Source organism: Lissotriton helveticus, chromosome 9 (genome assembly GCF_964261635.1).
Source record: "Lissotriton helveticus chromosome 9, aLisHel1.1, whole genome shotgun sequence".
Classification (NCBI taxonomy): Eukaryota; Metazoa; Chordata; class Amphibia; order Caudata; family Salamandridae; genus Lissotriton; species Lissotriton helveticus.
Window position 1 is genome coordinate 514,128,182 of NC_136070.1, and position 25,382 is coordinate 514,153,563.

Sequence of the window (25,382 nt, forward strand, 5' to 3'; positions counted from 1 at the left end):
CTGCTCTAGGTAACCTAACCGAAGAACAATCTGCTATGAGATTTGTCGTTTTGCAAAATCGTCTCGTCCTTGACGTCATACTGGCCGATAGGGGCGGGGCCTGTAGAATTCTCGGATCTAGTTGTTGCATTTTCATTCCAAATAACGCGCCGTCTGTTTATTCAGCTATAACCAGACTTCATAGAATTGCCCATCTGTTACATCAAGATCCAGGCACCTGGACATGGTCCGGTTGGTTCTGGAATATAATTTCCGCATGGGGATGGAAAGTCCTGTCCTTCCTAGGTATTGCAGTAGCGATCATATTTAGCTGCTGCCTCTGTATACAATGTGGCCCTGCGATTTGCAGCATGTGTGCTACCTCTTGTATTCCTAGTCCCAAGCCCCGTTCTAAATCCCGTTCCAAGACAATTCGAGACGAGCAAATGGTACTGTATGAAATGATAGACGGTATCATGAATATTGATGTTTCCTGATGGAAACGTAGTGACAAGGAGGGAATGTGGAAAAGTAAATTTTGCCATGTTCTGTGTCCCTACGCCTCATCCATCATATGTTATGTATGCATGACCAATATGCATATGTTATTCCCCATTTCTGATTAAAGACGCAATTACAGTTGTGTCCACCTCTGGTATGCTATTTTCCAGTCCTCGTGAATACTACGAATATCAGGCCTATGTAAGTAATGTTGCCACGTTTCTCAGTGTGCACGTTATTCAATTATAAAATCCCCGTTTCTAGGCCTCAAAAGGGCCCGGACCACAGATTCAGCTCCTGTCTCCTGAAAAGCCTCGCTGAGGAGCGATACAGCCCCCACCTGTATCCTCGACCCTTCACTTACTTCCTACCTAGCAGTGCCCGGTGCAGCCCGGCTCTGCCTCTGAGTCTGCCAAAAGTATGTTATAAGTTCCTGCTATCAGTTCAGTCCTCCTCTTCTGCATTCCTAAGCTACTGAACTGCATCAATAGTTTCCGTCATTGTCTAGCCTTCTCGGCTCCACGTTAGAGAAATACTGTATTTAATGGTCATTTAATATTCTTCACGCACTACATGTAGAATAATGCATGGTCCAGTCTTAGAATCAAGTTAGCTTTTCCCCTCATGACTTCTAGTTTATATCAACATGTTCCCTAAACATTAGATACCAGATAGGGTTTAGGTACATGTCGCTCCGACCCTCCAGACTCTAGTCTCTGCTCCTAGCACAGAGTTCGTAGCCCCAACTTCTCCTAGTAACACGTCATTGCCAGTTTTCGCGCACCATTAGGTTAGAGGTCCCGGCTCCTTAGGTAGCCCCCTCCTATGTTTCCGCCCATTCATGACATATTCTGTTACGTTTGCATCACATGTCTAAGTAAACTCCCAGTTACACCCACTTTTACTGTTATCTTTCGCGACTGTTACACGTCACGCCTTCTACTCCACCCACTGTTACGCCTACTGCAATGTAATGCTATGTGTTTGCGCTATGTATATATGCCTGTGTTTTGTTATTAAATGTTAGCGCGCTCATCCCAGACCAAGCCCCAGCAGCTGCTGGGCATCTTTTTCCCCTACTGGGTCCCAGTTGTCCTGCTGGGCCCTGTCGTTCTGCTCATCCTATGCAGGTTGTCCTGATCCTGTCCTTATGCTGTAATAAACCTGCAAAACTCCTACTACCTCGAATCTTGACTCTTATTTATTGAGCTATCTGTTATTTATTCATTCATGCACTCAAAAATAGGGTATTATTTATTTATTTACCACAATACCTGCTACACATCAGCTTGTTGCAGGGCATTATGGGTCAGTTTGCTCTTTAAGTGCTTCATGCAAAGATTTGAGCACAGTTGTTCAAAATAGACAATATGACCGCTACATACAGAAATGGGGGCAAACACTCAATACAATTGTCCGTACTTAAACTGACAATATAGCTTTAGGAAATTTGGCATCAAGTGTTCTTGCTAGTGGAATACCTCCTAATGTGAGCACAGACGTTATAAATTTCCTCAGCAGAAGTCAGCAGAAGCTACCAACAAACTTGCAAATGGAAAATAAACTCCCAAGCGATCAAGCAGTACTATATGTGTTGAGGCACACAAACAGCTGACCTCTTTGCTCCTACGAAATTCACAATGGCAAAGCTTCACCTATGGTACCCTCACCCGCGCACCCTTGGAAATTCCCAATGGATCAACTGGTCAGGGCTAATTGTATACGCTTTCCCCAAGTACTGCAGAATCCTTATCTAGTCCAAAAAATGCCACCAGTACCAATGGCAATACATTTCATTGCCCCAATTAAGACTTTGCAACTGTGGTTCTGTTTCCTGAGATGTCCATCCACCCTCAGAAGAAATGCTCCTGCTCCCAGATTAGCTTCTAGAACGCTTGGAGCATTTAGTACCCTCCTGTCTCAAGGTGTTCACCCTTCTGATTTGTGCGCTTGAGGTCTTAGAGTTTGGTATTATTTAGAGGCCATAAAACAGACTGTCCAACCATGTTTTGCAGCTAGGCGGAAGTGATTTGTACAGTATTGTAGCGGTCTTCACATACCGTCCTTAAAGTCACCATATAAGATATTATTTGCTACTTGTTGCACCTTTAGATTGGCTACCAATTAAAAAAAAAAATAACTACAAATTGATCTTTCAAATTCCTGTTAAGACTTTTATGGACGGCCTTAAACAAATAATCTCTCCTACACTCCTGGCATTCCCTTCATAGGAGATTACTATTGTTTGTAATAACAGAAAAACAAGTTTGGGGCTAAAGCAACGAGAGAATTCAAATTCATTATCTTAAAATCCGTTAATAAACTTCCAATCCCCAAGAGGAAATGGACGTCAAGTAAATATAGGCGAGACAGAACCAAAAGCAGTTTTGCAACACTAATAATTACTTAGTCGCTTGCTCTGGACTTAAATGTTACAAAATAATTTGGAAATCCAGAAGTCGTAAATATTAATTTAAAATTATGCTCATGATATTTTAAAAATCTGTTCGATAGTTGTGGAAAAAATAGAATATGTGAAAAACATGCAGAAAAACAAAATGAGAAATAATGATTAACCAACATATAGACCACATAAGTTGCAAAGCAATATCATTGATCATACACACTTTCTATTGTGAATGTGATACACCAAAGAGGCATTTGGAGCATGATCAAATGATTGTAACAGTAGTAAATAACTTTCACAATGCTCAGTGAAATGTGTCTCAGTACAAGTCTCTGACAGAAAAGCTATTAAAAATAAGTCATGATATTTTGATTGTATAAATATATGGATATTAACAAGAACGAGGATGTATGTAACATTTTGGTCTCCCTACATAATATTTAACTGTTAGGCTCACATAGGTGATATTGTCAAATCTGTCTTACGATTTGCTACTATTTTACTATTCTTTAGTCAGTAAGGATAGTGTGAAAAATTCCCTGCCAATGTAATATTTTTTTTTTAATTCCCAAAAAGAAAAATTCCCCAAATTCTATTGACCTATTGCAATTTCAAATTTTAATGGCCAACTAGTTTCCCTCTATTAGGGTCCTAAATACTGAAGTGCAAACGCTGTCAAAGGCACACCTAAGGAAATATATTATTAATAACAACTCTAGCATATTCCCTGTATATTTTTTTTTTAATGGGACTGTTGCTCAATTATTTATTTATTAAATGACTAATAGCAGAGGTATCCGTATAAAATTAGGAAACCGCTACGGATGACAAAAATAGTAACATGGGAAGCAATACACTGTAGCCCCCCTACAACAGTTATGTTCTTGAACACCGACATACACACGGAGCCCCGTTTAACTAGTGCTGATCCAGTATACTATCGCGTTATGTTGAGCTGTAGTAAATGACACACGGGTGGGTGGAGTGTGGGAGGGTGGGATAGTTAGATTTATTGTTATATGGCTCTGCAGCACATACATACTTACACTGCAGTTGTGTATTCCTGTGAGAACATGAGCATATTGGGACTACAAAGTTGTTACTTAACGGTTGGACAATTCTCATCCTGACCTAATATGCCAATTATGTTATCATATGTATTATGCTATTATTACTGCCTAAGAGAGATCAGAAAGAGAACGTATTGATATATTTGATCATTATGTAAGTTGATTGTGGTGGAAAATAATAAACAGATTTACAACAAAAACAAAAAAATGGGGCGCAATACACGATAGAGAGATTTATGGATTCTGATGTATGGTATTCCACTCTTTTGATAACCTTAAATGAGACCCATAAATAAGATGTCAAACTTAAGAAGTACATATTTAGTACCCTATAGCTTCCCAAGCATTTATGACCTGTTGATCTTTAATTGAACCTTCATAGTGGAAAGATACTTGGAATAAAGCAAATTAATTATGCTGCTGAAAATTACAGTATGAAAGAACAAAAAAGCTTTATAACCCCAAACATTTAAGGCCGTAGAGTGTACCCCGTTGACCAAAAAATCCTTACTCTTCTGTTTCCCTTTTTAAAATGAAACTTTTCTGCACTCTTCTTGTGTGTAGGTGACTATCCAACTAGCATTCACACTATCAGAATTGCGTGCAGATGACATTGTAATGAACTAGCGTTCTCATCTGTGAATGGTAAACATTCAAAGACTGATGTAGGGCCAAGTAATCAAATGAAGGGAAACATTTTAAAATGTGTTTACTAGGTTAATGCGGCCCTCTAGTTGAACCCCTCCATTCCTGTCCACTGCTGCAAGGTCTATTTCCTTCTGGTGATCACTTTTCTCCAGAGAGTAATTAAGCGAAGACCAAGTTTTATCCATTGTTTCTTGCAAAAGGTATCTGTCCGTTGACTGGCTGCCTTTTTCTTCGCAGTCACGGTTGCAGAAAAAGCACTACATACTATAGATGTCAGAAAAGCCAGTATGTACTATGGGACCATTAGCAAAAATAAATAACTATTTGTTGTAAGCTAATCTTGCTAAGTGAGTTGTTTAATGCATTCAGATTTGGTATGCCAAACACCAGCTATACTCTATACGTAGGTTACATTCCACACAAAAAAGGAACCCCAGTGGTCTTCTTAGATAACATCAAACTTGCAGATATGTATAAAGTTACTACTTGGTTGTCTATGCACATGTCTAATAAGTATTATTGCCCAACAAGAATTGCAGGTCGGACACACTATACTGTAAATGCTGTTCGACATCCTAAGCTTTAAATATGTGAGGGTCCTATTTTTCAGTCTGTGATCTGCTGCAGCACATACTGCAAATGGAAAATGTTACACGTAACAATCAGATTGCAGTCTTTATTGCGGTAGGTGCATGTGGGCCATACCCCTAAACCCAGATGCGACTTCACAACATAACACGAAGTAACCGTAGATTTTACTTTTTTTTTTTTTAATACAGATTCCTTCTCCAGTTTACAAATCTATACTGCTTCTCATGTCCCCATACACACTTGTGCGTCAGAGAAAATACGGACGGAGTTGAAGTCTCTCCGGGTGCATTGTGTGTGTTTTAGGGGTGGGTGTCATCATGAGTTACCTTGAAACCAAAACTCAGTTGTGAGAAAGTGCCATTTTTCTTGCATTGGTATGCCCCCACTTTTTGCTGCATTGCTGATGTGCTTTGACTGAGTGTGCCCTGGGCTCATGCCAATCAGGTGCCCAGGGCCTGTGTTCCTTCCCTAAAACTATATTGATGCTGAAACCCAATTGGCATCTCTGGCCACTGCCCCTGGAAAATGGTACCCAGGCCATTGTGACCAGAGAAGACCCCTAAGGGCTGCACCACTTATTGTGCCACCCTTAGGGGCCATGTACCCTGACACCCGCGCTCTGCCTTTGTAGACTGAGTGGCCTGGTGCAGAACTAAACAAAGAGTCGACATGGCACACATCCCTGTGTGCCATGCCCACACACCCACTGCCCTGGCATACAGCAGTCGCCTCTCTAGCTGGGTGCCCTATGCCAGTGGTGTGGGCACAGGTGCATGAGCCCTGTGCCCCTACAGTACCCAGGGCCATTCCTGGGCACTGTAAGTGCAGTGATTCCATTAAGAGTATGTGGTGCTGGGAGGTTGTCATTACGAACTCCACAGCACCATAATGGCTACACTGAAGACTGACCAGTTTGATATCATACTTCTCAGCACATTAAACCCACACTGATGCCAGTGTGGGATTCAATGTAAAATGCACTACAGAGGGCATCTTAGAGATGCCCCCTGAAACCTAACCTACAATCCACGTCTGTTCTGAGAGGCTGCCTAGGCTGCCACACAGCAGACATGTTGCTGGACCCCTGGGTTGAGAGCCCCCCGCTCTCGTGGGCCTGCAACAATGCACATTCAGGGCGAGGTGCTAGGCCTCCTCCCCCAGGATGGGCAGGGGGAAGCTTCAAAGGCATACCATACCACCTTTGTGAGCTTCTCTAGATCACTTGCTGTACTCAGCAACTGGCCCCCACCGGTTCTGACTCCCACTCTGGTGGGAAGACTGGCGGGAAAACCTATGTTAGGAAAGGGGGTGTGCCAGCCTGTGCCAACTCCACCCCTCAGGTGGGAGAGGTGAAGTGAAGCACATCTCCGGGCTCCGGCCATCTTGAAGATGCTGAGCCCTGCCCAATTAGAGATAGGCTCCTGTCCCCCTCCCACAGGAGAGGAGCAGGATAGGGGGTGTACTCACCCCAGGACAGGGACCTATTGGTCCCTGCCCTTCCCCTACCGGTAACACCGCTAAATGTAGTATTTAGGGGCACCCTGAACCTTCCTTCCTCAGATCCCGATTTCGAAACAAGAAAGAAGAGCAAGAAGAAGACCTGCCGTGCAGCTGCTAACAAGAGGACGACACCAACTGACGTGGCCCCAGCCTTACAGGCCTGTTGATCCTTGCATCTGCTCCAGCTAACTCCCGACGTCTCCTACGGACAGCAACCTCAAGAACCCTGGCGGACCTGCCTGCCTTGACCCTCTTAGAGACTGGGACTCCCACGAGCAGTGGCTCTGCTTAACCAGCAACACCCCTGGTGCCAGCCCGGAACCACGAATCCAGCCTACTCTGCACCCGCCGAGCCCGGCCTGTGCCCGAGTGAATAAAGACCCTGAGGATGTCCCCCCGGCGATTCTGACCTGGAATCCAGTGCCCAAGGGCCGTCCTCGACGACCCAGATGACGCCTGCAGACTCAGAACCAGGGACCCCTTCAACGACCAGCAGAGGGTAAGATTTCTCGACGTCCAAAGACACCCCTACACCCGGCGCCTCCTGTGCCCAACTCCGGGATGCCTACGTACCCCCCAAGATCCCAACTTACCCCTCGAAGTGTTGGTCGCTCCAGAAGATCCTCCGTACCCGAGCCTGCAGCCTTTGTTCCCTTACAAGAGCTCCATTGAATAACATTGAGCGCTTGATGGCTCAAAAGCACCCTGCACCCAGCCGCCCGAGTGCCCCTGGCAGTGCAACCTTTGTCCTGTCCTACTTCCCCATTTGCCCTGAGCTAGTGACCAGGAGCCCAGCTCCCACAGCCGCATGGCCTGCTAGCCAGCAGCCACCAACCGAAGGCCCCCTGCCTCTCATTGGATAGCATTGGGCCTAACTACCTCTGCACCCAGCTGCCCCTGTGCCGCTGAGGGTGTACCAACTGTACCTACCGGACCCTAGGAACCCCTGAGTCTAGGCCCAAAACCTTAACTCTGCCAGTTGAGTGTTTACCTAAAAGCCGATAACTCACTTTTCTTCCATAGGCTAACATTGACTGGTTTCACTTGGAAATTCTACTAAGTGTGAAGTTTTGGAACTTTAAAATATTCACCGAAAATCAACCGAACAACGAATTCCGATTTACTCACCTGGTATCGGCTGCACCTCTTAGCCTAGCACAAACGCTGAAAAGTATTTTTAACCGTACTTACCAGTAACCTGAATTTTCTTCCATAGGAAACCATTGACTATTTATCTGTGAAATTTCTTCTAAGTGTTGATTTTTGCAAACTACAAATATTCTTTAAAAATCGTACCAAGAACCAAAACGTAATTACTTACCGGTTTTAAATAGAGGTCCCAGTGCTGAACCTAGGAGTCCAGTACTGGATTACAAAAGTAACGTGAACATACTTTACCTGCAAAGTGAATTTCCTTCCATAGGATAACATTGGTAATTTCAACTGAAAAAGTTTCTAAGTGTCTACTTTTAAAATACAATAATATTCCTTACAAATCACTACTGTAACCAAAACGTTTTTACTTAACTGTTTACAGCTCATGTCCCAGGACTGAATCTAGGATCCAGTCCTGTGGTTAGAAAAGCAATCTACAAAGTAACTAATTGCATTTACCTGAAAATTCCCATTGAGCTCAATATTGCACTGTGTTGCCTATTGCAACAAACTGTAACCATTGCATTAGAAAAGTCTATTGCCTATTTGAAAAATATTTACCTAAAGTAACTCATCATGAGACAGTATATTTCGATACCTTGTTGGTTCTAAATTAAAACAACTATATCTTTTGATACAAAACAATTGGCCTAGAGTTCAGTTCTTGAGTGTGTGAGACCATTTGCTGACTTGAGTGTGTACAACAAATGCTTTACACTGTCCTCTGATACTGCCTTACTGCTCGACCAAGCTACCACTTTAGAGAGTAAGGTTATATCTAACTTTAGCCTCTGCCAAACCTCTGGGGACTATACACACTGTACCTTACTTTGGTCCAGTATATATAGAGCCACTTTCTTACATCAGGTTTCAAAGAAAAACTACTTATATTATTTTGGGCCTGCCACTAGATGGTAGGAGTGCACACAGCCTGTGAATCTACAGCCCTTCAGTCTACACCTCAATAGTTACATGTTTACAGAAGGAAGTGCTGTAGATTCTTCAGTACATCCATCTGCAAGCCTGCTAGACTGTGTCTTTGAAGGTCAACTTGAGGGGAAATTGGTCAGAAAATTTCCAGGTGAGTTTTGTGCATTTTGCGCGAACTTGTTAGGACCCTACCCAGCATTTTCTCACTCACTCGGTGGGGAGGAAAGCAGAGGTGTTGGCTCTCCCACATGGAGTTTCTATTAAGTGCAAGTGCCTTGCTGTGATTGTGGTCTCTGTGTACTCTTTTGCTAAATGATACTGTTCAGAAGACAAGGAAAGTGTACTGCAGGAAATGTGTTTCACAGTTTTCTAATTTGAAAGTAGGGACCACTGCTTCCGACAGGGTAGTTTGGCACAAAGTAGGTGGGCTAAACGCAGGAGTCAATGTGTAAAGTATTTGTGCAACACACACCAACAGTAATACAGTAAAGGCACTCACAAAAGGGACACCACACAGGTTTTATGTAAAATCTTTATCTAAAAACTACGCAAGATCCAAAATATAGTAAGACTCCACATATAGATACGGAAAGGTTTCAGTCAAGTGTCCACTGGGATGGCTGTTACAGATATTCCAGCAGGGACTGTCCGTTAGCTGGAAGACTTTAGGGCAAGAACAATTCCCCAGTCACTCATAGAAGATTAAGCCAATCTCGGATCCTTGAAGACAGTTCCCCAAGGGCAAACAGTTCCTCCGTGATGTAGGTGACAAGGGTTAATAATGCATGTCACTTCCGCTCTGATCTTATTGCTGGTGATACGTTTTTAATCTACTTGGGGCCAAGCGTGTCAGGATTAGAAGGACCCGGCACCGCACCTCTCTCCCATGCGGATGCAGGCTGGGACAATCACTGTGGAAAGGAGTAGGGGGGGGGGGGCGCGATCACAGGAGGAATGCCCGAGCAGTCCCAGGAAGCCCGCTCTTAAATAAAGGCAGCCCCTGGAAGCCCGCTCTTAAATAAAGGCAGCCCCTGAACTACGCATGGTCTCCGGAGCTTAAAAACACTGCACATAGGCCCCGGTAGTCCCGCTATCGGCCACGCTACAGAGCCTCGCACTACTGCCCACACAGCTCCTGTATCACGCCCAACACACTAGCCGGCGGGGGAGGCTCTGTGCCCACACAGGGCTTTACCGGGGAGACGGACGGGACGGTACCACTTAAGGTCTCCTCCGGTCTTCAGGAGTGCCTGCTTCACGATGACGCTGCCTGTCGGGGGGGGGGTGGTGTTGCGGCCAGCCCTCACAGCTCTTCTCCTCGGCTCACTAGCGCTGCACGGTTGCCAGCGGGGCAGCCCTTCCGCAATCCCAACGCGGCCTCGCTTTGGGACGAGCCCCTCGTTGGCGGGCAACACGCCGTGCGGGAGCCAATCCCAGTGCGGCTTCTCCCTGAAGTCGGTGATGACGCGCCCGGGGGGTCCCGAGGCTCCTGGGCCTCAGCGGTGATTTCAGCAGCGATTTCGGTGCGCTTGGACTCGGGCCCACGGCGGTGATCTCAGGGCAATTTCAGATGGCTCAGCAGTCGCGCCGGCATCCGAGCCAGGCACAAAGCCCCGCAGTCACTGGGTGCCGCTGTAGACCGCTTACAGGTCTCAATCCACGGAGGGGCTGATTTAGAGAGAGCGCGCTTCGCTCGAGCCTGCAGCGGTGACTTCAAGGGTAACGGTGAATCAGTCTTACACACCCCGCACTGCAGTGGCGCTTATTACAGATCACGGGACCAGTGATGCTGAATGCAGACACAGTGTTGCAGGGGCAAGTCCTTAAAGCGCTGTTGTTCAAAGAAAGGTCGTTTTTAGAGAAGAGAAAATGCTGTTGTCTTTCTGAATTCCCCACCAGGCAGTTGAACAGTCAGCAGTAGTTTATGGAGACACTCTGGTGTTGTTTCTTCAGTCTCCCTGGCAGGGCAAGATCAGCAGGCAGAAGGGCAGCTAAGCAAGTTGGGGCAGCGGTTCCTAGGAGCAGTCAGCCTCAGCAGTGTGGCAATCCTCTTGGCGCAGCAGTCTTCACTCCAGCAGAGATTCTTCTTGGTCCAGTAGTGTAACAAAGATGTGTGGCCAGGACCCTCTTTTATTCCCTGGGGTGTAGGTACTAGAAGGGGCCAGAAGTTTCTGGAAGGGTATAGGGGGTTCTGGGGTGTTCCCTGCCTTCCCTGACCTGGCTGTCTACAGTGACAAAAGGCAGGGTTGTTAAGGCTACGGTGGGGCAGCCAGTCACAGCCCATTCAAGTGGAGAAGGTGTGAATCACCACTCCCTCCTCACAGCCCAGGTAGGCTATCGGTGTGCAGATGGGAGGGGGGAGACTGCAGTGCCCAGACTAAGTCTAGGCAGAAAAATTTCCACTTTCTAAAAGTGGGATTTCTACAGTAGTAGTGCCCAAACTCAGAATATCATTGGAAAAGGTTCCCCGCCATGATTACAACTAGACCAAACATGACATACTTATTAGTTCCCAGTCAGAAGTTGTCCCATAAGGGGGGTCTCCAATGTTAACCTATGGAGGGGTAGGCCTACCTGCGGTAGCAGGGACCATTGGCAAATATGCCAGTGTCACCATGTTTTAGGGGTGAGCACCTGCACCCCATCACTGTTTAGCAGTGGTAAGGCGCACAGAGTCCTAAGTCAAACAAAAATGGGAGGTAGAAATGGGAGGCAAAAGAGCAAAAATGTAGGGGGAGACCACCCTAAGGCTGACCAGTCCAACAGGGCCCTTGTCGCCCATCTCCCTCAAAAGATGCTTTAGGAATGATTTATTTGAAGAAACTGCCCCGCAGGAAACTGGACCCGGCCGAACATTGTCTGGAATTATGAAGTGCAAACCACCTCTTGACTATGGCACATGTGCGAATATAGGACCAATATTCTTTTTTTCATCCGTACTTAGTTGATGATTAACCCTTTGAGACATTTATACAGACAGCTGAATCCCTACTTCTGGTTTTATTGTAATGTGGGGGGAGACGCAAAATTGGTGACATTGCTGAAGGCCTTTTGGCTCTTGGTGAACATTGCCTTGTCTTCCCACAATTTTAGTTCCTGGAGACCTAAATGGAAGCATACAAATCCAGCTAACTGCTGACACAGGGGGCCCTTAAGAAGCACAAGTGGCCACCTAATGGAAAATCAAAACTCAACTTGAACATATGGGTCCATCCTAACCCTGTACACAATTTGTATATTGCAACTGGGAAAGTAGGCACTTAATTGTATATAAACTTCAAGCAGGATTGAAAGTATACCTGTTCATGTCAGGATCGCCTTAGCAGGTGCCTGATATACTGAGCTATCTTACACCTGTACTTATTGCTATAACTGGCAACAAAATACTAAAGCTTGTAGGAAGCAGATAGTTAATCAGTAACCTCAGGTGCTTGCTGATGCTGAAACGATAAAAACATGGCCCCCTAACTACGATCATACCACCTTTTTTTCCCTTAATGTCTGAATTAACAAAATAGATAAAGGCATCAGCTACTGCCAAGGTATAGAGTTAGTATAGTATTGAAAGACAACTCTCCTTTGTTTTCAGTTCAGTGGCCATATTTATTGAGTAGCCGTGAGCTATTTATCAGCAGAGAAATCCTACATTCTATATCAATGATATTTCCTTTGCATTGCCCAATGCTGCATCTTTTGAGCACTGCTCTTCATTTCCCTCAAATAAATATGAGTTATTTGTGTTGGTGGAATTGTATTAGTCTTCCTCAGGCCGTGGACCCTGCTGGGAATTTGAGCCTGATCTACAGAACTCCTTAGATGGCACTCATGAGCCTGTCACACCCTCTCTGGACACTATTTTCTACCACCTGTGAAAGAATGGCTTGCCGATTGAGCTGGACTTAAATATTTAAGAGGAAATCAGCTGCAGTGATAAAACAAAACACAAAAATTGCTGTTCTGTTTACAATGCATTTATTTGTTAAAAATTTTAATGTGGTGAGGTATAATATAGTCCCTTGTATACTGGAATGCAAGCACCCAATAAGAGACAAAATGATACACAAAACACCCAAAGCATGAGCAGAGAGAATACTACTTCCCAAGATGACCCCCAATCCCACTCTCCATGTATTTTAAAGAATTGGTAGCTTCTGAAAGTAACACGTAGTGATAGATTCCTTACATTAGAATTACCGCCAGGCGTCAGACTGGATCTGGAAAGTTTTCGTCAACAGTGCCCCTGCGCGTTGAAAGTGGCGTTGTGCAGCTCCGCGTCCGTCGTTGGCATCGCCTTCACCGGGAAAAAGTTGCAGCAGCTACTTAGACGCCGCCCTCGTACGCTGATGTCAGTTAAATTATTTTTCCGCGCCAGCAATCGCAGATCCGGGAAGAGCAAATACCCACAGTAAATTTTTGACTGAGTTCTTGAGATTTTTTTTCTCCATTTTTTCGAGTCTATCGACTCCTGGTGCAGAGTAGGGATGCCCAGTTTTAAGTCCTGCGGAGCCTGTCACCGCATGATGTCTGTGACCAGCCCCCACGACGTGTTTCTCTACTGCCTGGAGCACAACCGTGACCCCAGGTCGTGCTCGAAGTGTCGGGCCAAGACTTTGCGGAAGCGGTCCCGAAAGTTACTGGAAGTCTGGCAGTTTGCTCCGTGCCGTTCGAAGTCCTGGTCGAGGTGGAAGTTGAGGGACCAGTCGCAGAGCCACCATCACCATTCTTCGGGTTCCAAGTCCTCGCGCTGGGGGTCAGGTAAGTTGAGACACTCGAAGAAGCGTCATCATTCTCAGACTTCTCTTCGCCGGTTGTGGGACGCGGCTGAGGGAGCGGGCGGTACCACCCCGTGGCGTTGGCAGAGCCTGTGCAGTCGACCCCGGCCTACCCACCCTTTCTAGGTCCGGGAGTGACTCTGGCCCAGGTGCACGACTTTCTTGCAGCCATGGCTGCCCTTTTTGGGCCGTCGGCCACTGCTGGTGCGCCTTCGGGCCCGACTGGGGGTCCTTGCCCTGTGCTACCGGCTGCTTCGGTCCCGGCGTTGCAGGACCCCCTTGGTTCCAGGCATGGATCCTGGTCGACGCCGGTTGACCTTTTGACTCATACGCCGGCGTCAAATCCCCCAGTACCGCCTGTGATGTCGTCTGGTCCCTCGGATGACGTCGGCCTCGGTTTCAGCCCCAAACTGAACATGGCGCCAGTCCGGCTTCGTTTGATGCAGATTCCAACGCCGATAGGGGATTTCTATCCCTATGTTCAGCCTCCATCTTTTCTACCTGTTACTCAAGCCATGGAGGAGTGGGAGGGGTCTGAGGACCCTCTCACGCAGCAGTGTGAGTTGGATCAGGACTGGGCAGAAGAGTTAGAGGATGCCAGTGGTCTTGACCAATCCCCTGACCTTGGCTTCCTGTCTCCTCCCTCTGTGGCTTCGGAGGAGGGAGTGACTTTCAGTGTGGTTTTGCGTAGGGTGGCCGAGGCCCTCAACCTCGAACTCCCTACTCTCTTCGGAGCCTCTGCTGCCGTTTAATGAAGCTCTAACTTACGTTCTTATGGGCATTCGGTCCAGGCCCACCACAGGGGCTCCTGTGGATAGGAGTGTGGCAAGACGCCACTGCCCGGCTCCGGGCGACCCTGCTTTTCTGTCTACCCATCCCACACCCGGGAGTCTGGTTATCCAGACCTCTACTTCCCAGAGCACATTCCCTACCGCCCCTCCGCATAGGGAATCCAAGAAGCTGGAGCAGTTTGGTAAGAAACTGTTTTCATCTGCCAGCTTAGCGCTGTGGTCGTGAACACCGCATGCCTCTTGAGCCGTTATTCCCACTCTGTGTGGGATACGGGTGCGCAAGTGGTGCCTCAGTGTCCGGAGGAGGCCTGGACACTGCTCTCCCAGGCTGTTGCTGAGGGGAGAGATGCAGTGAAGTTTGCCATAAGGTGCGGACTGGATACCGCGGATTCACTAGGCAGAGCGATTTCCACGACGGTGGCTCTCTGCCGCCACGTCTGGCTGCGGTCCACAGGCTTTATCAGGGGATGTCCAAAACTCTCTTATGGACATGCCCTTTGATGGTCGTTGCCTTTTCAGCGACAGAAAGCACATCATGAGCTGGAACGCTTTAAGGACTCCCAGGCTACGGCCAAGTCCTTGGACCTTTCCACCAGGTGCACGGCCACTTCTGCTTTTCGTTCCTTTCGTGACCACGGAAGGGGCGCCCGACATGTTCGTTCAGCCACAAGCGGCAGAACCAACCTAGAGGTTGGCCGCGGACGTGGGTCCCGCTGTGGCGGGGCAAGGCGCCAGCGGGCGGGTCAGTTCACCTCCACCCCCGCAGCATCCGCCTCAAAGCCTTCCTAGCCAGAGCTTTCAGGCCATCAAACGCCGTTTATTTTAAAAAAAACCATAAAATCTACACTGGTTTATAGCAGGCGCAGCCGTTCCTTGATTTATCAGGTACTGCTCTCAAAGCTGCAGTGTGTTCATCTCACAGTTGTCTCGACCGGTTAATTATATGGATACTCTTGGTCCCTTTATATAAATGCAAAATGGCGTTCCTTTTTTTTGCCAATGCCCTTACAAATCGGCAAAGTTTCTGCCTTCGTACGATGGGGTTCCGCGAAATTCCCGGGTTACTGACGAAAAGACTAAATTAAGAAGACATGATCAAGAAATCCAAGAATATCAAACATCATTCCGAAGTAAGGACGAGGAGTCAATAAAAACACACAGAAAGCACAAGGGAGAAAAGATAATATACCCTATTGTGACAGAATTATCCTTTGTCTTGAGAAAGATGGTGTGACAAGCTATAGCCATCGAAACGCGTCGACGCAAATAAGAGTACAATCCAGAAGATTGGCACTATTGCTGAAATACAGATTGAATCGATGTATCAGGCATTGTGTTAATATAGGTGATTGGATGTACACAAGTATTGGACAAGTTTTATGTCTTACAACCTTTCTGTCTGTCTTAAATATGCATGTCATAAATATTACTTGTTAGTAACAATTTTAAGGGATTATTATGTTGTTTTTTATTTAGGTGATTATATCAATTGAATTGTGGCATAATTAATGGGTTTGTGTATTTTATGAAAATTGTCAGAATAATATTTTCTCTTAATAAAATGTCATTTTATATACTATAAGTGTAAAGAAACTAATGTCTATCATTTTATAATTTGCTTATATGATTGTGGAGTCAAGGGGATAATATTTTTGTTTGGTCTTTCTTCTAAACCTCCTTTTCTTACTATCCATCCGGACAAAGTTGTCCTAAGAACACGTCCAGCTTTTCTGCCTATGGTTGTCACTGCCTTTCACATCGGGCAGACCATCACTTTGCCCACCTTCTTTCCGCCTCCGCATCCCTCAAAAGAGGAAGAGGCTCCACGGGCTGGACCCAAAATGTGCGCTCTCGTTCTATCTGAACCGCACACAACAGTTCCGGGTGGATGGTCAGCTCTTTGTTGGCTACGTCGGCGCCAAGAAAGGTCGGGCCGTGCACAAGCAGACCATCTCCCGGTTGGTCGCTTTGTGCATCAAAGCATGCTATTCTTTGGCTAGAAAGGAGCCTCCAGTCGGGCTACGCGCCCATTCTGCCAGGGCGACGGTGGCCACTACTGCTTTGGGACGGGGAGTTCCCTTGCATGACATCGGTCAGGCAGCTACGTGGGCCTTGCAGCACACATTTACCAAACACTATTGCCTGGACAGCCAAGTCCGGAGAGATGGATTCTTTGGCCGTTCTGTTCTCCAGGACTTTCTGGTGTGATCTTGGTTTGCAGACCCACCACCGGGGGTTGTTATTGGTGTGGTGACTATTCTAAGGTAATGAATCTATCACTATGTGTTTCTTTCAGATGAACAAGTTACTTACCTTCGGTAACGATATATCTGTAAGAAACATTAGTAGTGATAGATTCCTTACTGCCCCACACATCCTCCTCGTTCTATATACTGATTTCCAGGGTTAAGATCATCCCTTTCAGGGCCCTAGTTTCATTGCTACAGTGGGCAGTTTCTTGCATGTCTCTGCGTTCCTGGCGCAGGACGTAGTGTACAGAACTGACAACGCGTGAGGGTGGCGTCTAAGTAGCTGCCGCGGCGTCCTGCCGGCAAACACGACGCCAACAAATGATGCGGAGCTGCACAACGCCACCTTCCGACGCCCAGGGGTACTGCTGACGAAAACTTTCCAGATCCAGTCTTACGCCTGGGGGTAATTCTAGGGTAAGGAATCTATCACTACTAATGTTTCTTACAGATATATCCTTACCAAAGGTAAGTAACTTGTACAACAGGTCTCGCAGACAGCTGCACTGTCGAGGCAGTTCTGGAAACCTTCCAGAATTTCCATGCACCAAACAAAACTATCTCGCCCAGTATCCCAACAAATGGTTGCCTTACCCTATGAGAAATATAAAGGTAAAACATACTCACTTGTGATTGTAATATTGAACCAAAATACTGACCCTGCAAAAGGAAACTGTGCCCACCACTGTAGTGCCTACAGGAACAGATATTGTATATCAATTTAATACTGTTATGAAATATCAGATTACTACTCTACAGTGAAATATCAATTTAATATTGTGCATGAAATTTTCATTTGACATTTTGCCATGCTCACTTGATAATGATCCATGAAATGTTCATTCAATACTTCCATTATTTAAATTTTCAAGAGATGCCAAACATTTACTGATTTTAGTTTACACTTTTTTACAGTCTCATTTTAACAAAGCTTTCACTGTTTACACAGGTGGAGAATGAAACCAATGTCCTACAGGATGGATCTCTAATTGATCTTTGTGGTGCCACACTTCTGTGGAGAACAGCAGATGGATTGTTTCACACACCAACTCTAAAGCACATTGAAGCACTCCGACAAGAAATTAATGCTGCCAGACCACAGTGCCCTGTTGGGTTGAACACCTTAGCTTTTCCAAGCATTAACTATAAAGAGGTGCTAGAAGAGAAACAACCTTGGGCCTACCTCGCTTGTGGTCATGTACATGGTTATCATAATTGGGGTCATACCAATGACACAGAATCTAACGAAAGAGAGTGCCCGATGTGCAGGACAGTGGGCCCTTATGTGCCTCTTTGGCTTGGATGTGAGGCTGGATTATATGTTGATGCCGGACCTCCAACTCATGCTTTCCGCCCGTGTGGGCATGTGTGTTCTGAAAAGTCTGCTAAGTACTGGTCACAGATTCCTTTACCCTATGGTACTCATGCATTTCATGCTGCATGTCCTTTCTGTGCAACACAGTTATCCGGAGAAGAAGGCTGTGTCAAACTCATTTTCCAAGGACCCATTGACTGATGCCATTGTTGAGACACAGCTAACATCATTTTGCTAAGTCAATACTGTGAATTTTTTGCCAACACTAAATTTTATAACATTATTATGAGGGGGCATAAATGATATAATGAATGGCTTGTATTTTTATATGGCGCTTCTTATGACAGATTTTCCATTTTATAGCAATGTAATTAATTAAGTATTACTACTGTCCAACATACTGGCATTCATTGTATTGATAACAGATCGAGAAAAAACGGTTCCTCCATTATATAAGCCTGTGACTTACAGGTTCCCCAAAAGTCCAAATAGTGTAGTCTTAACTCGCTTAGCTATATTACCTTGCATCCATTGAGACAAATACTTGAAAATTGGGCTGCTAAATTGTGCTGCATAATTCAAAGCAGTGGCATATTTGTTCAAGCCTGTTTGTTTAAAACGTTCTATATTTATAAAGTCTATTTTAATACAGTCAATGTATTTGAAAGTGCTGTTTCTTTTTAATATTTTTGATTAAATATTTTCTCATTGTTTATTATCTAAAAGCTATACTACTGAGGGTATTTTCAGTGCTTACAGTTTTCTTAACTATGAGAAGTAAAAGGCCATTTTACTTTAAAATCAGTCTCTGTTATGCTTTCTTTACTGAGAAACAACATAAAAGTTAAACACCATACAACAAAATTGGACACCGTTTAGTTTCAAAGAATTCTTGAGAGAAATTAAAACAGTCAACCATTAAACTGCTTGAGACAAAAGAAACTTACAGAATCATACAATGTACCAAGCAAACATTCCTCTATCAATAATGAAAGATTGAGGCAGAATATAGATTTCAGGGATTTTCCCAAAGGTTGTGGAAACATCTTCGTTATGTGATAACAGAATGATTAGCTGTTAAAGGCAACGCCAGGAGATGCCTCAAGAAAGGATCATATAGCAATGAACTTCCTTTTATCATAATTCTTCTTGATATGCATCCCATTTGGCATTGCTTGCACCAAATTCTATCATCACATTTGGCCTACCACTTAAAATAGATTGGTCACTCCACACATTCCGGCTATCATCTATGGAGAGTCCAGTTGTGAAGGGCCCTTGAAAATTGCCTGACTGTCATACGCCAGAATGCACACTAAGCTTGCATGAATGCTAATCAAAATACCAAACTCAGGGACATTGCAAGCCTCCGCTATTCCTGGATCTGATGTAGCTTGTCATGATAAAGTCTTACCTTTCCAGATTTCAAGATGGGGAGCTTGTGGTATGGTTCCTTTGCTGTACCTGCCTCCCCTCTTGGTAGTGAAGTGTTGAGCATTACTTTCAGTCATGTGTTTCTTTGAGTGCTTGAAAATAAATTTTGGCTGGACTACTCTGGTGAAATGCACCAATCTATTGCTAATGACTTCAAAGATATTGTTCTTAACTGTGACCTTTTTCAAAAAGGCCTGACCAGGAATGGTCAGATGATCACCTTCCATTTTAAAAGCCGTTTGAGGAAACTGTTCATAAGACGAATTACATTAATATCCTCGCAGTGCTCATCTGACATAATATGTGCCATAAAAAGTGAGGGGTTATATTTTGATCCACCTTTGCCTGTTTTCCCACATTGATTGGGAAGGAGTTTCAGAAAAGCGTTTAAAATCAACAACCTGCATTTGATCGTATAATGATCACTATTCGAGGTTGAAGTGGTGTCAGTGGGCAGACCTTCAGATTAGTCTTAAGTGCTTAAAATTGCGTTCTCTGGCCACTCTCTCTCTCCCCCCCCCCCCTTCCCCACACACACTCATTTCTTCGAAAGGGCTTCGTCTGACTTAGTAACTTTACTGTTCTATAGGTGAAGAAGCCGATTTCAATCTCACTTTGCCTGTGCGTTGGATAGTCATAAAATGTACATTTACCAGTAAATGCTGCCTACATGAAATTAAAGCTGACCACACCTTTCCTGCCAGAAAAGGAATTGGTTTTCTTTCCAACCCATAGATATAGATTCTCTCATTTCCTATGAAATGGGTTGAAATGACTCATTGCAATAAGATGGAGGTATCTTCTGAAGTATCTATAATGCCGTAAGGAATTTTACGGGTTAAATGTTTTCTACACCCTCATTGGCACGTGAACACTACATGGATGCTGCTAGTCCTTGTTTCATTGTGACAGTGACACAAAGTATTGAGCAAGAATCGGACTAGTCCATTGCTTTATTGGCAAAGTAGGAGACACACTATATCTATGGTGTGTTCCAAATCTGTAGTTGGAACCAAAAGTTGCTGCCACTGGGACGTGCAATATATTCACAAATGTGCAGAAAGTTCCAAAGTTAGGTCAAATGAATAGCAGATGCATGGCTCAAGAATTGCATGATTGCCAGCAGGAATAGAGTGGAACTTGAGCCAAAAACCAGACTGAGGAACTTTTAGTCTCACGGGCACTGAAGACCTTGTTGAAACCAGTATTGATTTTTGCAGGTAGGCTGTCGTTTAAAGGAAATAGAGACTGTGTATGTGCTTTCCATACAAGAGTGACGATTGTATTCCTCACTTAGTGACTGCTGTACCCGCCTCATAGAAAATAAGTGCTTGCTTGTAGCTGCCGGCAGCAAGGACAAAATTACCAGCTGCTAAAGTGGGCATTGTACCATAGGCGGATACGGGTCGACTGTCAAACAGCTCTCATTTATTCTTTTTCTCCACATCCTTCTTAGCATTTGAGGTTTTGTCATTTGTATTTGGTCCCCAACTTAGCTGCTGTTTCTCAGTAAGGAATTGTGCAATATGCAATTTATTTTAGTTGGTTAATTGTATGAATTGTATAATTCGTTAAATACTGTGTACATGTGATTGTGCACATGCCATTTCTCCTGTTCTGTTTTGAAAGTGACCTTGCCAGATTTAACATGTTAAGTTTATTTTAGAAAATTTAATTAGTTAGCAGTTGCCTCTGTTGACCTGAAATCTTTTACTAATTTTACTGTACTTTAAACTTAGTGCTCTAAAGTTGCCTCTGGGTGGCACACGGCGCATTATAAAACTCAATAAATTGTATTTAAAGTTGGATCTTTTTTGTACTTTATTTGTGTACTATTCCTCTCTTTTGGGTTTTTTCGTGTGAGTTGGTTGAACAACCATACATTGGACTATGAGCCATACATTTTATTTTATTAAGGCAAACATTTCATCTTACTTTGAAATCAGTCTTTATGATGACTACTGCCTTCAGTTGTTTACTTGCAAGTATTTCTCATAGTTAATTCATTGACGGCTTTGCAAGCATTTTTCAGTTCATTACGGTCATTGTGGTCTAGCTTTTTGAGTATTTGTACATTCATTATCTTTACTTTGTTTACTTACGATATATCTTGCTGTGTTCTGACGTTCTTCTCTTCCACCCACTCACTTCTTCTGCAGTCCACTTTTTGCCTTCCTTTCCACTGTTTCCCCATATGTACTGATCATTCCTCAACTTGACTTTTCTCTCTCCGTTTGACTTTTCTCTCTCCGTCGTCTAGTCTGTTCTCCCTATCCTAGCATCCTGCAGAAGGTCAGGTTTCCTTAGCATTGCAAGAAATTTGTACCACATTGTTGTGGTTCAGAAAGTGCATCATTGTTAAAGTCTATTTCTGAGGGTTTGTCCTCTTTCTTTTTTTTCCTTCTAAATCATGATTTACTTATTGAGTTTGACCCTGTTTTTGTTAAATGGGGACTCTGAAGAAAATACATTTGCATATACCTCGACTTGTGGTCATGTCTCCTATTGCTGTAGAACCATGCCAAATGATCCATGCAGAATTTAGGTGTAAACTGTTGATCAACATGTTTCCTAATCCAACACGCTGCAATGCAGCAACTAGCCATGTATGAAGTGATGTAGAACACTGCAGCTATTTATTGTTTCTTTATAGAAGATTTGAATAGGCACATGTATTCTGCTTAATCTAGTTTAACCAACACAGGTGTCAATTAATTTGATAGTTATTACTGTAAACTGATGCCTCCATCTTCTATTTTATTCATGTTTGCTAATGTGCACTTGTATTAGAGGATGATGTGATTAAGTGCTTATTCTGCATGCATCTTGATAATCTGCCTAGATTAATAATCTGTGAAATTACTTTTAGATGTCAACACTCAACAAAGACTAGTCACCCAACTCCATCCAAATATAGTGAGGTAATTGTTAGGAATGTTCTAGCATGTTAGTTGTTATGAGGTTTTAGGATTAACTACGGCAAAAGCCGTAGTTGCCTACATCGCAAAACAATGCTGTTCTCCAATGGGCATCAATAGCTTTAAAGAAAGAATAGAAATCTGTGAAGATGAGTTCTTGGAATTAACGTAACTCTAATGTTCTGTAATGTAAAAAATATATAATCTCTAAAAGAAACATGTTAATAGGGTATTATGATTACTACCCGAAACGTAACCTTTCAAATCAGATTTATAGGTCAAAGTGTGTGATATCATCAGTGATGTTATTTGTGAGGTCATATGAGATTATGAGCAGTGCAGGAGGGTTAAGGCTGTGAAGTTCACCATAACGGATGACTTTCTGTGGTTTTGCAGCTTGAGTTTCAGCTAGCATGCTGTGCATTATTTCACCATCTATGGTTTGAAAATGAAGTGCATCACAGTAGAACTTTTTTTAGGTCTTTCCTAGGCTACGCTTGCGATGTCTCTACGAGGCATGCTGTATTCAGGTATGAACTTAAAGCTCCACCCATCTATTCAATTGGCTCCAGTTACTGTCCGTTCTAAGTGGTTGCTTTTGATTCGTGAATAGGCTTAGTAGTCCCACCTTAATACCGGCATTTCCCTTTTGTGTAACCTCCCATGAGGACTGTCCCATTTACGTGTGTTGTTACTCTGTGTGTTTTATTTAGTCTGTCAGCGCCATTTTCTTAAATGACTTTCTCCTATTGCAGACAGTACATTCTTTTCTGCAGGGGACTGCTTTTCAACTCTTAGCTGTCTGCTCCTCATCGCCTGATGGGACCGCTGTTCAATTCTCTGCTCCTTATCGCCCAGGCGCCACGCCTAATGTTTCACCACGTGCCCGCTTTAATTTGAACAGCACGGGCACAATAAAAGCAATGGTGGCTGCGGCTTTTCTTTCTTTCACAGCAGGTTCCCACTTTTATAAAGCACTGCTGTAAGCCGCTCCTAATTAGCAAGAATGGCGGGCACAGCTTTAGTTGGGGTTTTTTTTGAGCAGGCAGCCGCTTTTATAAAGCACTGCGGCGCGCCGCTCCTAATTACATAGAACGCTGCAGCCTTCCACTTTGACAGTTGTAACAGGTGGTCTGGATGAACTCTCTTCACACATCTTTATCTGAGATCTAAAACCGTTTATAGGGTGTTTCTTTTAAAAGCTATAGAGCAAGAAAAGCTAGGCAAATACAACCCAAATCATTCTATATACTAAGGGGAACTGAACCACTGCATGCCTGAGGTAGCACACATGCTGTTTTAGTGTTGAGAAGAGGGATTGTAATCACTTGGGAAAAGGTGCTTGGTTGAAAGTGAAAATGCAGCTCAGGAGATGTGCTGTTCTCGCCCAAGGACCCGCCATCCTTACCATATTCTCTCTTTAGCGTATCATCGGTCTCTTCCATTCCCCCACTCTGTTTCACTGTATCACCATACCCAAGCGACTCTTAATAAGCGCTTTCTCGTCCACTGTTCTACACTCCCTACACCCCAGGATCACATTCCCTCTAAACTCCTAGGCTCTTGCTCTGACGCCAGTGGCCACGAACGAGAAAAATAATTGTAGTCAGAGGCACACAACTCACAGTGCACTCGTACTGCTGCTTCCTATATAAAATGGCAGCAGAAACCACCGCAAGTCATGCCAGTCGTTGAAGTACATTAGCAGAAAGGGAACACGAGTGGGTGGAGATGGAACAGCAAGTGGACTATAAAACCCAGCTGTAATCCACACTTGCTTTGTCAAAGGTTTATGACAGCTCACAGAGACCTCTGGGAGAAGTGGTTTGGTGTGAGCGTCAGTGACATATGGATTGAGAGAATTGCGAGAGACTGCAGGTTGGGTGCCATGCGACTTGCTGAGAAATGCCAGACACACTAGGAGGCATATAGATAGCTAGCGCTGCAAAGCCACTGGGTTTGGCTTATAACAGTTATCTGTGGAGAACACCTGAACGTAAAAGGAAATAATTGAGTAGAAAGCAATGTATAGACAATGCTTGTTGGTTGCCATAATACCAGCACAGTTAGTGGTGTTAAATGTGTTACTTGTAAAGGAACATATTGGAAACATATAAAATGCATGTATTCATTGAGTTAAATATGAATATAGTCTCACTTAAAAACTGAGACAAGTCTCAAACATAGAAGTAAGACTGTTAACCCCGATATGCGCTGGACTACAATGACCAGCATTCAAAAAGCAATAGGTCTCGCATTTGTTGCACTTTCATGTTAATGCCATTATCTGATTGAGACTACTAGCCGCAGATTCCTTAACGTAGAATTATCCCCAGGCGTGAAACTGGATCCGGAAACTTTTTTGCCGAGCATCCTTGCGCGCCAGGGGGACGGCATCACGTGACTCCGCCCGGGCGCCGCCCGCGTATGTGACGTCAGCGAGGTCACAAGTCCCACCCCGGCGCGCCTACGTCAGTTTTTTTCCTTTTCCGCGTGCAACACTGATCCGGTTCATGCTCGGGCCTTTCCCTTCTTGCCCTCGTGTGTTGAGGGGACAGTGTGCAAATGCCTTCGGGCTTCAAGTCTTGTAAGTCTCGTGGGCGCTTGATGTCGAGGACGGACCCTCACCTTATTTGCATGTGGTGCTTGGGGGAGGACCACGGCTCCACTGATTGCAAGGCGTGCCAGCGGTTGAAGCCGAAGTTGCGGCGGGAACGGCGCATGAAACTTCTATCGGCTCGCATGTCCAGATCGGCTTCGTCGCCTCGCTCAGCCTCTGTGGACGGTTCTCGGAGAGGCCGGCAGCGTCGTCGGCCTCACCCTTCTCCAGTGCCGCAAGAGCGTTGCTCGCCTGTGGGTAAGTGTCGGCTGGTTTCCGGCCTGTTGGGGGTGTGGGCTCTCCGCGGGTGATGTGGCCCGCGTGTTGTCCCCCTATCCATTGTTCCCCGGTGAGGGGGCGTCGAGAGCCCAAATAGAGACATATGCGGCGGCTTTGCAGACCTCGCTGGCTTCTCCTCCTCCTTCACCTCCTGGGACTTTGGCTGATCCCTCGTGCCGTGCGGGCCCTCCGCGGCTCTCCGGTGGTTTTGGCCCCGGCACCGGCTTGTCCGGATCCAGGCTCG

General features: G+C 44.9%; 1 protein-coding gene across 1 annotated transcript in view; it reads left to right on the plus strand.

The window, feature by feature from the left end:
• The window catches only part of PELI2 (pellino E3 ubiquitin protein ligase family member 2), a 294,907-nt gene extending 273,757 nt beyond the window's left edge, over nucleotides 1-21,150 (plus strand). Inside the window, exon 7 of the mRNA XM_078660363.1 lies at nucleotides 17,543-21,150. Coding sequence (XP_078516489.1) covers nucleotides 17,543-18,109 — 567 coding nt within the window. The 3' untranslated portion in view covers nucleotides 18,110-21,150. The remainder of the gene's footprint in view (nucleotides 1-17,542) is intronic.
• The last annotated feature ends 4,232 nt before the right edge of the window (nucleotides 21,151-25,382 follow it).